Here is a 13,756-nt window from a genome sequence, read left to right on the forward strand (position 1 = left end):
AGAACCCTTATGCATAACAGAGTGATGAGTGTCTTGGGAGCTCAGAAGAGGAGCATCTGATACAGCCTTGGGAAGGGAAGCAGGTAAAACATGGAGGTGTGAAATGGGCATAGACTTTGGTATGGGCAGAGTGGAGAGTAATTTTGGGTGCAAGAAGGAGCGGTCAGGACAAGGAAGGGGTTGGAGGGCCCAGAGCATGGAGCGCTATGCCATGGAGTTGGAATTTTACCCTGCAGGCCAGTGGTTCTCACACTTGAGCCTGTATCCAAACCACCTGGAGGGCCATTAAACAGACTGCTGGGCCCACCCCAGAGTTCCTCATTCACAGCCTAAGGTGGAGTCCCAAAATGCATTGCTGACAAGTTTCCAGGTGATACTGATGCTACTGGAAAGGAGAAAGCACTCTGAGCACTGCTGCATTTGGACAACGGGGACCCATTAAGCAGGAGAATGAACCAACCAGATGAACCAATCATCACTTTAGGATGAGTCTTTTGGATACAGGTGTGGAGAATGGATTGGAGGGAGGCCTGATTGGATGCAGGGAGATAGGAAGCTGCTGAAATAATCCAAGGAAGACATTTTTAAAAGGGAGAACCACAGATCTGGAGGCTGAATGACTGAATAGAGAAGGCAGAGGAGATGGAAGAATTGAGCCTGCTTCCCAGGATTTGAGCCATGAGTTTGTAAGAATCAAGGACTCTCCCTAGAACTTACCATTGCGTACGGTACACTGTAAATGCTCACTGAATATCTGCTGACAAGTCGTTCCTTTAAAGTGAGGCAAGGTTGAGTCCACTGGATTTAGAATCAGAAGGTCACTGCCATAGAGGATAGGTTTGGAAGACAGAGTGGAGAGCGTTGAGAAACAGAAGGGGGAAAACATGTAGATACGTATCGTGGACAGCTGATGACTCTTCCCAGAAACTTGAAAAAGAAGGGAAGGAGAAAGGGTGACTACCAGCTGAAGAGGGGGCTTTCTTTCTTTCTTTTTTTTTTTTGGCTGCGTCGTGGCACGCGGGATCTTAGTTTCCCGACCAGGGATTGAACCCGTGCCCCCTGCAGTGGAAGCGTGGAGTCTTAACCACTGGACTGCCAGGGAAGTTCCTGGGGCTTTCATTTTTTTTTTTTTTTTTTTTGCGGTGCGCGGACCTCTCACTGTTGTGGCCTCTCCCACTGCGGAGCACAGGCTCCGGACGCGCAGGCTCAGCGGCCATGGCTCACGGGCCCAGCCGCTCCGCGGCATGTGGGATCTTCCTGGACCGGGGCACAAACCCGTGTCCCCTGCATCGGCAGGTGAACTCTCAACCACTGCGCCACCAGGGAAGCCCGGGCTTTCATTTTTGAGGTGAGAGAAATGAAAAAAAAAATAGCTGAACAAATTTGTAGATGTGAGAGGAAGATCCAGTAAAGAGGTAAGAAAAGAGATCAGTGAAAAAAGACAGTTCCTGGGAAGGTGGGAGGAGATGGCATCCAGAGCTGGGTCTGAGTTCACCTCTACCACTTAACTAGCTGTGTGATCTTAGCAAGTAACTCATCCTCTCTGTGCCTCAGTTTCCTAAACCCCGAGATGGGGATCATAATAGTATCTATCTAACAGGGTCATGGTGAAAACTGAATAAAGGAATTCAAAGAAAGCTGGCAAACTGAAGATCTTAAATGACGTCTATGATGAGGATGGTGGAAGGAGGAAGAGGAGGAAGAATAACAGGGATCGTGAGGTAAGTAAGCAAGAGGCTCTGGATGACAGTGATGAAGAGGAGCACAGGGGATGATGACGTGAGCCCCCGTCCCTGAGCATCTTTCCTGGTGGGGGAGGAGCGATGGGCAGGATGCAGGAGGGGGAATGTGCAGGGAGCCTTCCTGGCCCTCACAGGGGATAATGGATCTGTGAAAAAGAGCTGTGTCCACTGGCCATGGCTGCAAAGGAAATGGTATCCAGGAGAGCTTGTCTCAGAGTCTGGAAAGGAGACTGTGGGGTGCGCAGGATCGAGCTGCCTCAGCAGAGGCCTCGTCAAGCAGTAGGAGGCAACGGTGTCTGCCAGCCCCTCCATGCTTTCCAGGTGCCCTGCACAGAGTCTCCCCAGAGGCAAGGTTGTGTCCACACCGAGCTCCTGCTAGGCAGAGCCCATCCTAAGGCTCTGCCTCCCTCTCAGGCCTGGACAGAGCACGGGTTTAGGTGCAGATGGATGTTCAGGCCCTGTCTCAGGCCTGGTCCAATAAGGCCTCACATGCGGGGACCTGGTGGCCATTTGCCTTGTGCTAGATTGCTAGCCCAACCCTGCGGCCTTTCACCAGGTGGTCCATGTCTCTCCTTCCTCGAGGCCTGGCCTCTGACCCCCGCTTTTAGGTTACTTCCTAGGTCAGGCCCTACAGTCTAGACAAAGACTTCACTCCCTAGTGCAACTGGGCTTTTCTAATAGCACCGCCACCAATAATAATAATAAAATAATAAATAGTATTCATAATTGCCACAGACAGAACTTACTAAGTGTCAAGCACTATGCTAGGTGCTTCTGTACTTCATCTTGTTTAACTTTTAAACCAACCCTGAAAGCTGGGTAGTACTACTCCTGTTTTATGAAGTCTAAGGGGCCTAGGTGATTTGTCTAAGAACCCAGCTAACAAGTGACAGGGTCTAAATTTAAATCGGAGTCTGTATGACTCCAAGGCCTAAGCTGCCTTCTCCTCTTCAACCACCGTTGTCTCTCAGATTCAAGGGCCCAGTCCCCCTGGGTGTGAAGTGGGGCCCTGGCCGGCCTCTTAGAGCCCTCCGCCTTCCCCAAGGAGTGAACAAAAGCTGCAAGGTCAGGCCTGGGTCAAGGCTGTCCAGGGGCCAACCCCTAGCCCTTGTCCTCTTCTCCCTGCCTGCTGGGTTGGAACCACACCCACCAACCCAGCCCAGGCCTCAGGCCCAGAGACCACTCAGCAGTGAGGCCAGCTTTCCGGGGTTTCCCAAGTGAGGACGAAGACGATTGGGAAGGCAGCTCCCCGGGGCTCTGAAGTGCTGGGTCAGCAGCATCCTGGGGGCCGGCGGGGGAGTCTGGCAGAGGCAGCGGACACAGCACGAGAAGCTCTGCCTCTCACATGTCCCGTCCTCTCCAGGTCCCAGGGCTCCGTCCTCAGGACCACAGACAGGGCGTCTCCAGCCTTCATCAAACGCCAGGAGGAGGATGCTGAGGGCACAGCACCTACTACACTGCATTATAACTAGTTCGGGGACTGTCTCTCCCATGAGACTGAGTGACTTTCTGTTTCCAGGGAGCAGCACAGTGACAGCACAGAGAACACCTGACGATGCCTGGCAAATGAGTAAGCGCGTGGAGGGGTGGAGCCAGATGTGCCTCTGAGAAGAACTTCACAAGAGCTGGAGGCCACCCCTCCCTCCATGGCCCACATATACCTGCATCTCCGTGTCCCCAGCTCCTCCCCTCCCCCTGACCTCAGCTTCCCCGCTCAACAGTCCGCTGGTGCTCCTCTGAGCTGCCCCGAGGCCTGCTGGGAACTCCTCCACCTGCTTGATGACTTGGCCTCCTGGGATCTGAGAGATAAAGGGCCTTTAGAGGTAACTTGTTTAGAGTTAGCTGTGCTACTGCCCAGCGAATCAGGAAATCAAACAGCCACAAATGGTGAAGAGGACAGCTCCCATGTGGATGAAGAAAGCATGGTCAGCTCTAGCACAGGCTGTTTTGGGGCGGTTTGGTCTTCCTTTCCTATATCTTTCCCTTTCTCATACCCTGTCAGGACTCCTGGGAATCAGGAAGTTACACAGGCAGTGAGCGACTGCTCACATAGCGAGCGGCAGGCAGCGGCCCTGACTGAGGCCTAATACCTGTCCCAGCCCTGCCCAGCTAGGCCTTGGCTCCCAAACAGAGAGCTGCCTCCTGCCAGAATTCTGCAGGTGAGGCTCCAGACAGGTGCAGAGGGCTCTCCAGTAGGCCAGGGGCTGCATGGTTAGAAACATAACTGCAGGAGCAGGGCAAGCCTGCAGCTGGGCACCAGACAGGAGGGGGCCTGGAGACGCAGCCTCTCCCACATTTACCTGGGTCTCCGACGTCAGAGAAGTGAAGCAGGGCATGAGAGAGGTCCTGCGAAGGCATTAGCCCTGGGCTTGGGGTGGAGGAGGGCACTACAGAGGCTTCCAGGGTAACCAAAAGGGCCTGGCTGGGCCCACTCGGGCGAGGCCGTAGGCATCACTGGTTTTCCTCTGGCAGCTCACTCTAAAGGCCCCAATTATCTTTGACTTTGGAGTCAAGGAAGCCTTATGAACTTCAGAGGACTCCTTCCCAGCTCCTCTCTCCCCTTTCCACTCACATCTCCCAACCCCGGGAAGGAGTCCTCACCAAGGACCACGGGGCTGGTCCTAGATCCCTGGGCATGGCCGCAACAGGAGACAGACATCGGCACAATGAGCATGTGCCTGAGCACGGCCCACACCTCTTCATCCCAACTGCTCCAGTTAGTTCCTTGAACAGGCCTGCCACCAAGGCCAGGCCAGGCAGTAAGGTCCTGAGTCTTTCGGGGAGAAGTGAGGCCCTGCTGTCTGCTCCCTGAGTGGCCTGAGTCTTCCAACTCTAGTTGGCTTCCTTCCTTTTCTTCTTTCTTTCCAAACTCCCTTGGATGACTTGTAAGAGTCTTGAATTAACTGTCCTTGGTGTTCTTGGAAGGACCATGTGACAACACCCACCTGGCTGGCCCTGACCCACCCTTTGGCCCGGCCTCCTGATATGGGTCGCCTGTCCTATCCCAGTGTGCCCAGCAAGAAGCAGGATCTGGTGTTTGAGCCAATTCCAGATCATTTGTGGTGGCTGGGCATTGAGGGGTGAGAAAAGCAAAGGGGATCAGGGCCCTGCCCTCCAGGAGCTCCTTTGACAGGTGTCGATGAGCAGAGGAAAGGATATGCCAGGAGGGGGTGGGACGATGGGCAGAAGGCAGGGTGAGGAAGCAGCCCACAGGCTCTCTGGGGTTCCCCGGGGCAGACCCAATTTCCTCCCATTTCTCCCTTAAAGGTGCCTACCTGTGATCCCAATTCTCTTGCCTTCAAGACAAAGAGAAGGGCTCTGAGGACACTAGATGCTCAGGTCCTAGGGTTCTGAAAACGGAGGGGTGCCCCCTCAGCCCCCACACGCCGCCTACTGTGCATGGGCAGCTGGTTTGCTCGCCGCTGGGGCTGGCTAAGGTCAAACCCTTTCCTCCCCTCTGGGGACGCTGGCTGCCACATTCAGCCTGGCTCTGAGATGGGCTCCCCTCTCCCCACTGTCCCACCTACCTGAATTTCTGGACCTGACTTCTGTCTTCGCTCTCGCTTGCTACCTACTTGACACTGCCTGCACTTGGCCTTGCTTGGGAAAAGGCTGTGGAGTTAAACCAAATTGCACTGAGACGTCCATAGGCAGGAGGAGCTGTTCCAGCCCCCCAGCTCTCCTCTAAACCTCCAGGAAGAACAATTAGCTGCTCACTGTAGGCGGAGCGCTGTCTGTCATCATTCTCCTCTGTAAGAGGCTTGGGTGTTGGAAGATGAATGGCCTGAACTCTGCGGCGCCCCTCCCCTGGGGTGGCTGGTGACAGCTGGTTGAGGGGAGAGGGGGAAGGAGCCTGGACAAGTTGGCCCAGGGCTGAGAGACAGAGGACTCGGGAGGGGCCTCACTGGGTGGTCCAGTAAGGAGCAGTCTGACCCTACTTGGCCGTATAAGCTCTCTTAAGAAACGGGCCCAGACCCTTGTCTGCCTAGACCAATAAGTACAGAACCTGGCCATTGCCACAGTGGAACCAGACTCAATGGCAGGTGGGGGACACAACCACAAGTCAGTGGTAAAAGCAGAGAGTGGAGAGAGGTCAGGACTTACAGGTTTGGGAACTGGCACCCTCAAGTTGAGGGGTCTGCTATCCCTGTGGAATGGCCCCAGGGTCCAAATAAGGCCTTCTTCCCCTGGCTGGGAATGAGGGGGGACCCACACGACCACAGTTAGAGAGACCTCACAGAGGGTAAGAGGGACTTGGGGGGCAAGTAGAAAGTGAGGGCGGGGGTTGTGAAGATCAGCAGTAAAGCTGGGTCTAGCCGGGTGACAGCTTTCCATACCGGGGGGCTGAGGCCAGGGAAGGGCCCACAGGGTCTGCTGAGGAGGCACCTGGGGTCTGGCTAGAGAAGGCTGAGGACGGACCTGCAGCCTGGGTCTCTGGAGGCAGGTAGCAGATAGCAGGCACATCAGCTCCCGGAGTCTGGGCCAGTGGCCTTGGCATCTCCTGGCCTCTCTGCCCCCTGGTTGCATCTGGGTCCTTGATGCCTCTTTTGAAAGGTTCCTACTTGTTCTCTGCCTGGTTCAGGGAAAGGGGGCTGACTGGGAAGCTGGGCAGGGCCAGGGCAAGAGGGGAAGGAGCTGCGGCACAGGGAGCTCACCACTCTCTCCTTGTAGACGATGTATTTCAACCACTTGAAGTCCTGCCACTTGAAGCCAGCGAGGACAAAGAGAGAATCCCGTTCGTATTGCTCGGGCCGCTGCATGGCACCCTCAGGGTAGGTGATGCGCAGCGTAGTCTTGCTGCCCACGTCCTTCTCAAAGCCTTTCACTGGTGCTGAGTTCAGTCTGCAGAGAGTGGGCCCAGTCAGAGACTGCCTTGGGCTCACTGCATGTGGTCTGTAGGCCTGTGTGTGGGGAGGCACCATGACCCCAGAATACCCCAGATGCAGAGAACAGGGAGCCCAGGCCTTGGGCTTTCCGTTCCAAAGCCCTCCAACCCAGGGTTCTTCTTGAGGCTTCTACTGACCTCCAGCCCAATGGGCCAGATGGACAGACAGTTCTCAGTGGGCTCAGGGACCAGGACATGAAGGTGCCTGAGGCACTGCTTTGAGGAGCTCACCTGACCACAATGTCGTAGTCATCAATTCGTGACCCCAGAGACTTGTTGGCAAGGACACCTCCATTGCCCACGATGATGCAGCGGCGGCAGCTGAGGCTGAGGGGACAGACGCAGAGACCTCTGGAGAGCTGTCCACCAGGTCTCCTCTCCCCCTGCCCCTTTGGCCCCTGACCCCATGCCCTTGACCAGGCACGGGCTGGGACAGAGGAGGCAGACCAGTGAGGTTCTGGCAGCATTTCTGAGAGGCCGGAACCACGCTGCGGAGAGCTGGGCCACTCAGGGCTCTCAGATACCCCTGGTTCCTGACACTTCTCCAGGGAAACATGGGTGTGGAAGGGGCTTGGGCACTAGCTCTGGGGTGGTGAGGAAGGAGCTCTGGTAAGATGGCATTCTGGGTTAAAGACTCCCCAAGGGTTAGTGGGTTTGGGCCGCCTTCAGAGGAGAGGGAAAAGTGGGCTGAGCTTGAGGGCTACGCTAGAGAAGCAAGAACAGAGGAATGAGCCTGGAGGCTCCAGGACTCAAGGCTGGACTTATTTTTAACTCAGAAGCCCCCATGCACCCAGTAGCCAGCTGAGAACCCTACTCACTTTGCTTCTCGCACCTCTGACCCTGGGGCTTCCCCCACCTAGGGTCTGTTGGCTTCAGAGCTGTCACTGCCTCCTGGATTTAAGCCCCTTCAGCTGCCCCAGCACCCAGCCACTCAGTCCCAGTGCTGAGCTGATCCCAGCCCAGGACGTTCAGTTCTTACCCTCAGATCTCTGCTGCCTGAGGACTGAGATGTCCTGCCAACTGCTTATAGCCCACGGGGGTGGCCAGTCCAGTGCGGTGGCCCCACTTCCCTGCTCACCCACCCCAGTGTGTATGCGTGTGTGGGTGTGTGGGTGTGCTGGAGAATCTGCCCAGGTCCAGGGAAGGCCAGCTGGGCCTCAGCCCCCCTGCACACGCTGGGCAGCCGAGGCGCAGGATACTGGGCAGCGAGTGGCTCACCTGTCCAAGGCAGGGGTCAGGCGGTACTCTTTGGTGACGGACAAGATGGCTTTGATCAGATTATCTGTGGACAGAGGAGGGAGGCAACTGTTAGAGGGTCACTTAAGGGTTCCCATGAGATGTTTGCTGATGAGCCGATTTGAAGGCACGTGGTCCTGGGGCTAGGGTGGACGTGAAGGTTGGGGAGGGAGCTCCGGACACAAGGCTGGGCCACTGGCCTAACTTTCTCCCTGAGATAGGAGATGGAGGCAGGAGAAGAGGCGGCACACACATCTCTGCCTGGAGCCAGCCCCCGGCACCCGCGCACAGCTCCTTCCTCAGGCTTCCCTGGCCCTTCCCTGGCAGTCTTGGCTGGCTGTCGGAGGCTCTGCCGTCAGGCCCTGGGACATGCGCCCCCAGGCGTGGGCCTTGCCTGGCAGCTGGGGCATCTCAGTGTCCCCCAGAATGGCAATGCCAGTCAGAGGCAGAGACCACGTGCTCACTTCTGTGCCTCCACCAAGCAGACACCAGGAAGCAAACAAGGAGCCAACCAGTGGTGAAGAGCTAGAGTGCTCCCAGCCAGCTCCCCGGGCCAGGCCACTCCGCCTCATTTTCTGATACCATCTTCCCCTCCCTTCCTCCCTCTAACACTGCTGACCTCTAATCCTGTTCTTGCCAGGCTGTCTCTACCTCCTTACCTCTTCAAGCCCTGTGGCCTGGCATCTGCCCACCTGCACTCCGCTCAGGCTGCCCCTCAGCAAGGGCCCCGTGACCTCTGTGCTCTCAGATCCTGTGACCATATTCAGACCTCATTCTTCTTGACCTCTCTCTGGTTTTGGCAATGATGACTGCTCTCCTTTCAAACTCTGGTATAATGAGAGCATTATAATATAACAGATAATGGTATCAGCCTCGGACTCAAATCCTGGCTCTGCTGCTTATGAGCTCTGTGACCTTCAATAAATCGCTTACGTTCTTTGAGCTTTAGTTTCCTCATCTTCCAAATGAAGATGGTAATTCCTGCTGTGTAGAATTGTTAGGAAGACAAAAAGGTAATGTACATAAAGACCTAAAGATAAGTAAGTCGGTACAATCACAGTGAAAAGCATCTTAATGTCAAGTAAAGATGTAGCTGTGCATAGACTAAAATCTTGCAACTCTACTCCTAGGTGGAGAGCATCAGAAAACTCACACATTTGTTTAAGGAGACTTGTACAAGAATGTTCATTGCAGAACTGTTGGTAATAGCGAAATGTTGGAGGCAACCTAAAAGTCCACCGAAGGAGGGCTTCCCTGGTGGCGCAGTGGTTGAGAGTCCGCCTGCCGATGCAGGGGACACGGGTTCGTGCCCCAGTCCGGGAAGATCCCACATGCCGTGGAACGGCTGGGCCCGTGAGCCATGTTCGCTGAGCCTGTGCGTCCGGAGCCTGTGCTCCGCAACGGGAGAGGCCACAACAGTGAGAGGCCCTCATACCGAAAAAAAAAAAAAAAAAAAAAAAAGTCCACCGAAGGAAAATAGATTAAATGTGGTACATGGAATACTACACAGCAGTTGCAAAATCAGTGACCTAGAGTTATGTGTACCAATACAGATACATCTGAAAAGCGTAAGCAAAAAAATCAATTTGAAAAATACACACACACAAGTACGATATACGATACTGTTTGTAAAGTGCAAAAACCATGCCATATATATATATATATTTTTTGGACCGGGGCACGAACCCGTGTCCCCTGCATCGGCAGGTGGACTCTCAACCACTGCGCCACCAGGGAAGCCCATCCATGCCGTGTTTTAAACAGATATATAAATATGCTGTAGAAATATATAAACAGGCATGGAATGACAACCAGGACACTGGTCTCCTGGAGAAGGCGGGGAACGGAGGGGGACGGGCTACACAGAGCTTGAGTCGTATCTCACGTTTTATTTCCGAAGCTGGGTACGAGAGTACGTGGGTGCTCATTATATTATTTTTTTGCTTTTTTATATGCCTGAAATACTTCATGTAAAGAAAGGATGCCTCTGAAATTAAACACAGCAACCTCATAATTTTTTTTAAAAGATGGACTGGACGACACTGTCAGATGCAGCCAAGATGTCAAGTTAGGGAATGAAAAGCATCCTTTGGATCTCCTGGGGGCACTGAGCAGTTTCACTGAAGTGGTGAGGGGAGAAGATATTCTTCAAGAGTAAATGGTGAGTAAGAGGAGACAGTTGGCACGGGCAATCTTTCTAGAAGTCGCATGAGAAAGCGTAAGGAAACAAACCTTGAAGGAAATGTTCTGTACTAAGTGCCTTCAGATACACTTCATGGTGGGCCTCGGGGAAGGTCACAGATCCCTTCCTTTTCCCGCCTCCAATTTCACGTCTAAGGAAAAGCGTACTGCTGCTCACTGGCCAAGGCCAAGGGTGTGGACTGGGCTTTTGTTTTCTAGGAGGGGAACCTGAGCAGAATGGTCATAAACTGTGGGGTGCTTTTTCTTGCTGGATGGTGGGCTGTGTATCGGGCTTTCCTGCCCTTCATGGCTTAGCAGGATCCGAATCTTGAGTGAGGATTTAGGAGAAAAGTTAGGCTGCTTGGCTACCTGCACCCATGAAAAAGGAGTTCTTCATGGGGTTCAACCCAACCCATGAGATTTGTCCTTGGAGGCTGAAGGTCAAAGCTCCAGTTCAAGAGTATCCTTTTGCTGGCCACTGTCTTTTTTTCAGGGAGGGGTGGGCCAGCTAAGTAGAGGGTTCAGGCGTTCTTGAGTCTGCTGGCCAAATGATATCACCCCTTTAACCGTTATCTTATTTAATTCTGACCACAACCTAATACAGTGGTATTATTCTCTCCATTTAACTGATGAAGAAACTAAAGCAAAACATGTTAGTAACTTGTCCATGGTCACAGCTAATAAAGAGGTAGTACTGTGACCGGAGCCTTCTATGTCTGACGCTAAAGCTGAAACTCTACCATGCCATGAAACAGGGCAGTAACTTGACACGGAAAGAGAACTGTAAAACTCTCAGGGATGGGAAAGTCTTATGTCAGGAACTGCATGGGTGAGGTCCTTGAGGCAATAGAAGGGGACAGTTCTGAGAGTATAGGGGGAAAGGTTAGCCTTGGACAGGATAAAAAAGGACTGGAGGGGAGGCTAGGCTAAGGTGAAAAAAATCAGAAGGGGATGATGGAGGGCCCTGGGGGCAGCCGTCCGGATGGCCTCTATTTTCTCTGGGATTTCCCCCCTCATATCTAGTCCTCTAGCACTGCTGTCTCTGGCACCCGTTTTGTGTGATCTCACAGCACAGTGTTCTTCCCTCATCAGAGTCCTTACTGCACTCCAAGTACCTGTGTCTGCATTAGACTGGAACTTTTTGAGGAGAGGAACCACATCTGTCTACTCCACTGTTGTGTACCTAGCCCCTGGCAAAGTGGTGGTTTCTGAGTAAACATTCCACTAAAGAAGTAAGAAAAAAGGAAGGACAGGAAAGAGGGAGAGAAGGTAGGGCATTGTTGAGAGGGGTGGATTCCCAGCAGGGAGACTTCTGAGGGTACAGCCCTGTCCTGACACTGGGGAGGTAGCTTGGGGGATGAGATGTTAATGTAAAGTGGGGCAGGGTTCCCAACATACCTTGACCTTTGATCCCAAAAGGCGGCACAAATTCCCGGATCCTAGCCCACTTGCGGAAGGAGTCATCCAGGAACATGGGTGCTGGCTTGGAGAACCTGGAACACAACAGGGCTGTTGAGAGTCCCAGAGTGCACTGGGCTGCAGTGCTAAGTGGCTTTCTGTCCATCTGCCTTGGCTGTGGGTCCGCCAGAAGCCATCCTCCATGTGCCAGCATCTCCTCCCCACTCCAGCCTGCACACTGGGTAGCTGCTGTGCGGGGTCTGACAGATCCGGTTCAGTGGAGCCTGAGTGTGGAGGAGCAGGCCTGGCCAGTCCTTATGGGGCCAGCTGTAGGAGTGGAGAGGCAAGATGCGCACAGCAGGATCAGCATCTCAGAGCGAGAAGCTCCCTGGGAGGTTAGCCACGTGCGCATCCATCAAATAGTCACTGCTGCCCACGCTGTTCCTGCAATCTGGGAACACGGAGATGAGATGCTGTCCAGTGAGCAGAAAAATACCCCAAAATGCAGCCCGTGCAGAGAGACAGAATTTGGGAGAGAATTCTGGGAGGTGGACCACCCAGGGTGAGGAGGAAGGAGAATTCACGGTGAGAGGGCAAAGCAGGTGAACAGTCATAGGAGTTAGAGGTTTGACAGAAGAAAAAAAATCACAGTATCCTGCAGCGGGGAGGCTTCAGACAAGCAGAAGCCTGAGCACTTTTGCTGGCAGAGAGGAGGACCGAGAGAACGCCAAGCTCCACAGGAGGTGGCGGAGGGACAAGGAGTTTACGGGTAGGGGGAGTTTTGGTCTGGAGGAAAGATGGGAGGGAAAAGGGGGAGAGAAGGAGTCATGCGGTGATGCCAAGTTGTGGAGAGAAAAGGCAAGCCTTGCTCTTCTTGGGAAACCAAGGAGTTGGCAGGGCAGGGGGGAGGCGGGGGGGTGGGGGATGGCATCAGAGGGTTGCAGAAGGAAGTGAGGGCAGAGTGAGAAGGGACAGGAGGAACCAAGCTCTTCAGAGATGCTGGGACAGCACGATTTCACTTGGAACCTAGCACCCTGATTTTGAGACCTTTCAGGTAACCTAGTAGCCCGGGAGATGGCCAGCACCTGGTCACTTCCTGTGTGTTGACCTTGTTGTGGGGTGTGCTTAGGGCCTTCCTGGCTGAGAACGAAGGTGTGGAGGCCTAGGCCTCTATGGCTGACTCTTGTTTCTAACAGCCTGAATCAGCCCACTGAAAAACTGAAGACTGGAGGAGGGGCCCTCCCAGCCCAGAAGCTGGAACTCACCGTCCCCCAATGAACTCTAACCTCAGCATCCATTTCTCATTCCCATCATCACTAACACCATTACAATCACCAGACCAGGGGGAATAACAGCACTAATCACTTGGAGGTCTATCATTACTAGAGGTTTTGAAGTGAACTTGAAAGAGGCAGAAAACTTTCAATGCTGCTCCCTCCCCATCCCTTGCTGCTAGGAAGAAACTGTCAACACGTGATAGCGTGGGAGGGCTATTCCCGCACAGCCGCTTCTTCTGGCCTTCTGAGTTAGCACACTTCTCCTCTGTGTAGAAGGGTCACTCATGTTTCTCATACCTAGTACACATAATCTAAGTGAATTAATACATTTGATGTTTTACCAGAGGCCCCGAGGATTCTGACCAGAGTCCACAAGGTACCTGGATAAGCCTGGGGCAAGAACCTCTCCTGTGTCAGGACTGAGCTTATGAAAGTTTTGCAGTTTCTCAGTCAGGCATGGACATGATTTTATCTGCCTCCCAATATGTACTGCATGTCATATGCTAGCAAAATCTCCTAAGATCTAGCCAAATGGTCTCAACACATTTTTTCCTTGTCTTCTCTCTTCCTCCATCTTTCAGCTGATGAGAAAGTTCATTATATTAATTTTTACTTAACCCCCCCCCACCCCTTATTGGGCTTCCCTGGTGGCACAGTGGTTAAGAATCCGCTTGCCTGGGCTTCCCTGGTGGCGCAGTGGTTGAGAGTCCGCCTGCCGATGCAGGGGACACAGGTTCGTGCCCCGGTCCGGGAAGATCCCACATGCCGTGGAGCAGCTGGGCCCATGAGCCATGGCCGCTGAGCCTGCACATCTGGAGCCTGTGCTCCGCAACGGGAGAGGCCACAGCAGTGAGAGGCCTGCGTACCGCAAAAAAAAAAAAAAAAAAAAAGAATCCGCCTGCCAATGCAGAGGACACGGATTCAAGCCCTGGTCCGGGAAGATCCCACATGCCATGGAGCAACTAAGCCCGTGCGCCACAACTACTGAGCCTGCGTTCTAGAGCCCGCAAGCCACAACTACTGAGCCCGTGTGCCAC

The 13,756-nt window shown here is 53.7% G+C and overlaps 1 protein-coding gene across 6 annotated transcripts in view; it reads right to left on the bottom strand.

Moving 5' to 3' along the window:
- Nucleotides 1-13,756, bottom strand: part of ST3GAL3 (ST3 beta-galactoside alpha-2,3-sialyltransferase 3) — a 238,671-nt gene that overhangs the window by 16,802 nt on the left and 208,113 nt on the right. For all 6 annotated transcript variants that reach the window (XR_014297310.1, XM_082663768.1, XM_082663765.1 and 3 more), the window contains 4 exons: nt 11,443-11,537; nt 7,846-7,909; nt 6,859-6,954; nt 6,398-6,584 (listed from right to left, as the gene is read on the bottom strand). Coding sequence is in view for 5 of the 6 variants with exons in the window: in XM_082663768.1 (XP_082519894.1) it covers nt 6,398-6,584; nt 6,859-6,954; nt 7,846-7,909; nt 11,443-11,537 (442 nt within the window). In the remaining variant the exon portion in view is untranslated. The remainder of the gene's footprint in view (nt 1-6,397; nt 6,585-6,858; nt 6,955-7,845; nt 7,910-11,442; nt 11,538-13,756) is intronic.

The sequence above is a fragment of the Grampus griseus genome (assembly GCF_964374135.1).
Source record: "Grampus griseus genome assembly, chromosome: 1".
In the NCBI taxonomy this organism is placed as follows: domain Eukaryota; kingdom Metazoa; phylum Chordata; class Mammalia; order Artiodactyla; family Delphinidae; genus Grampus; species Grampus griseus.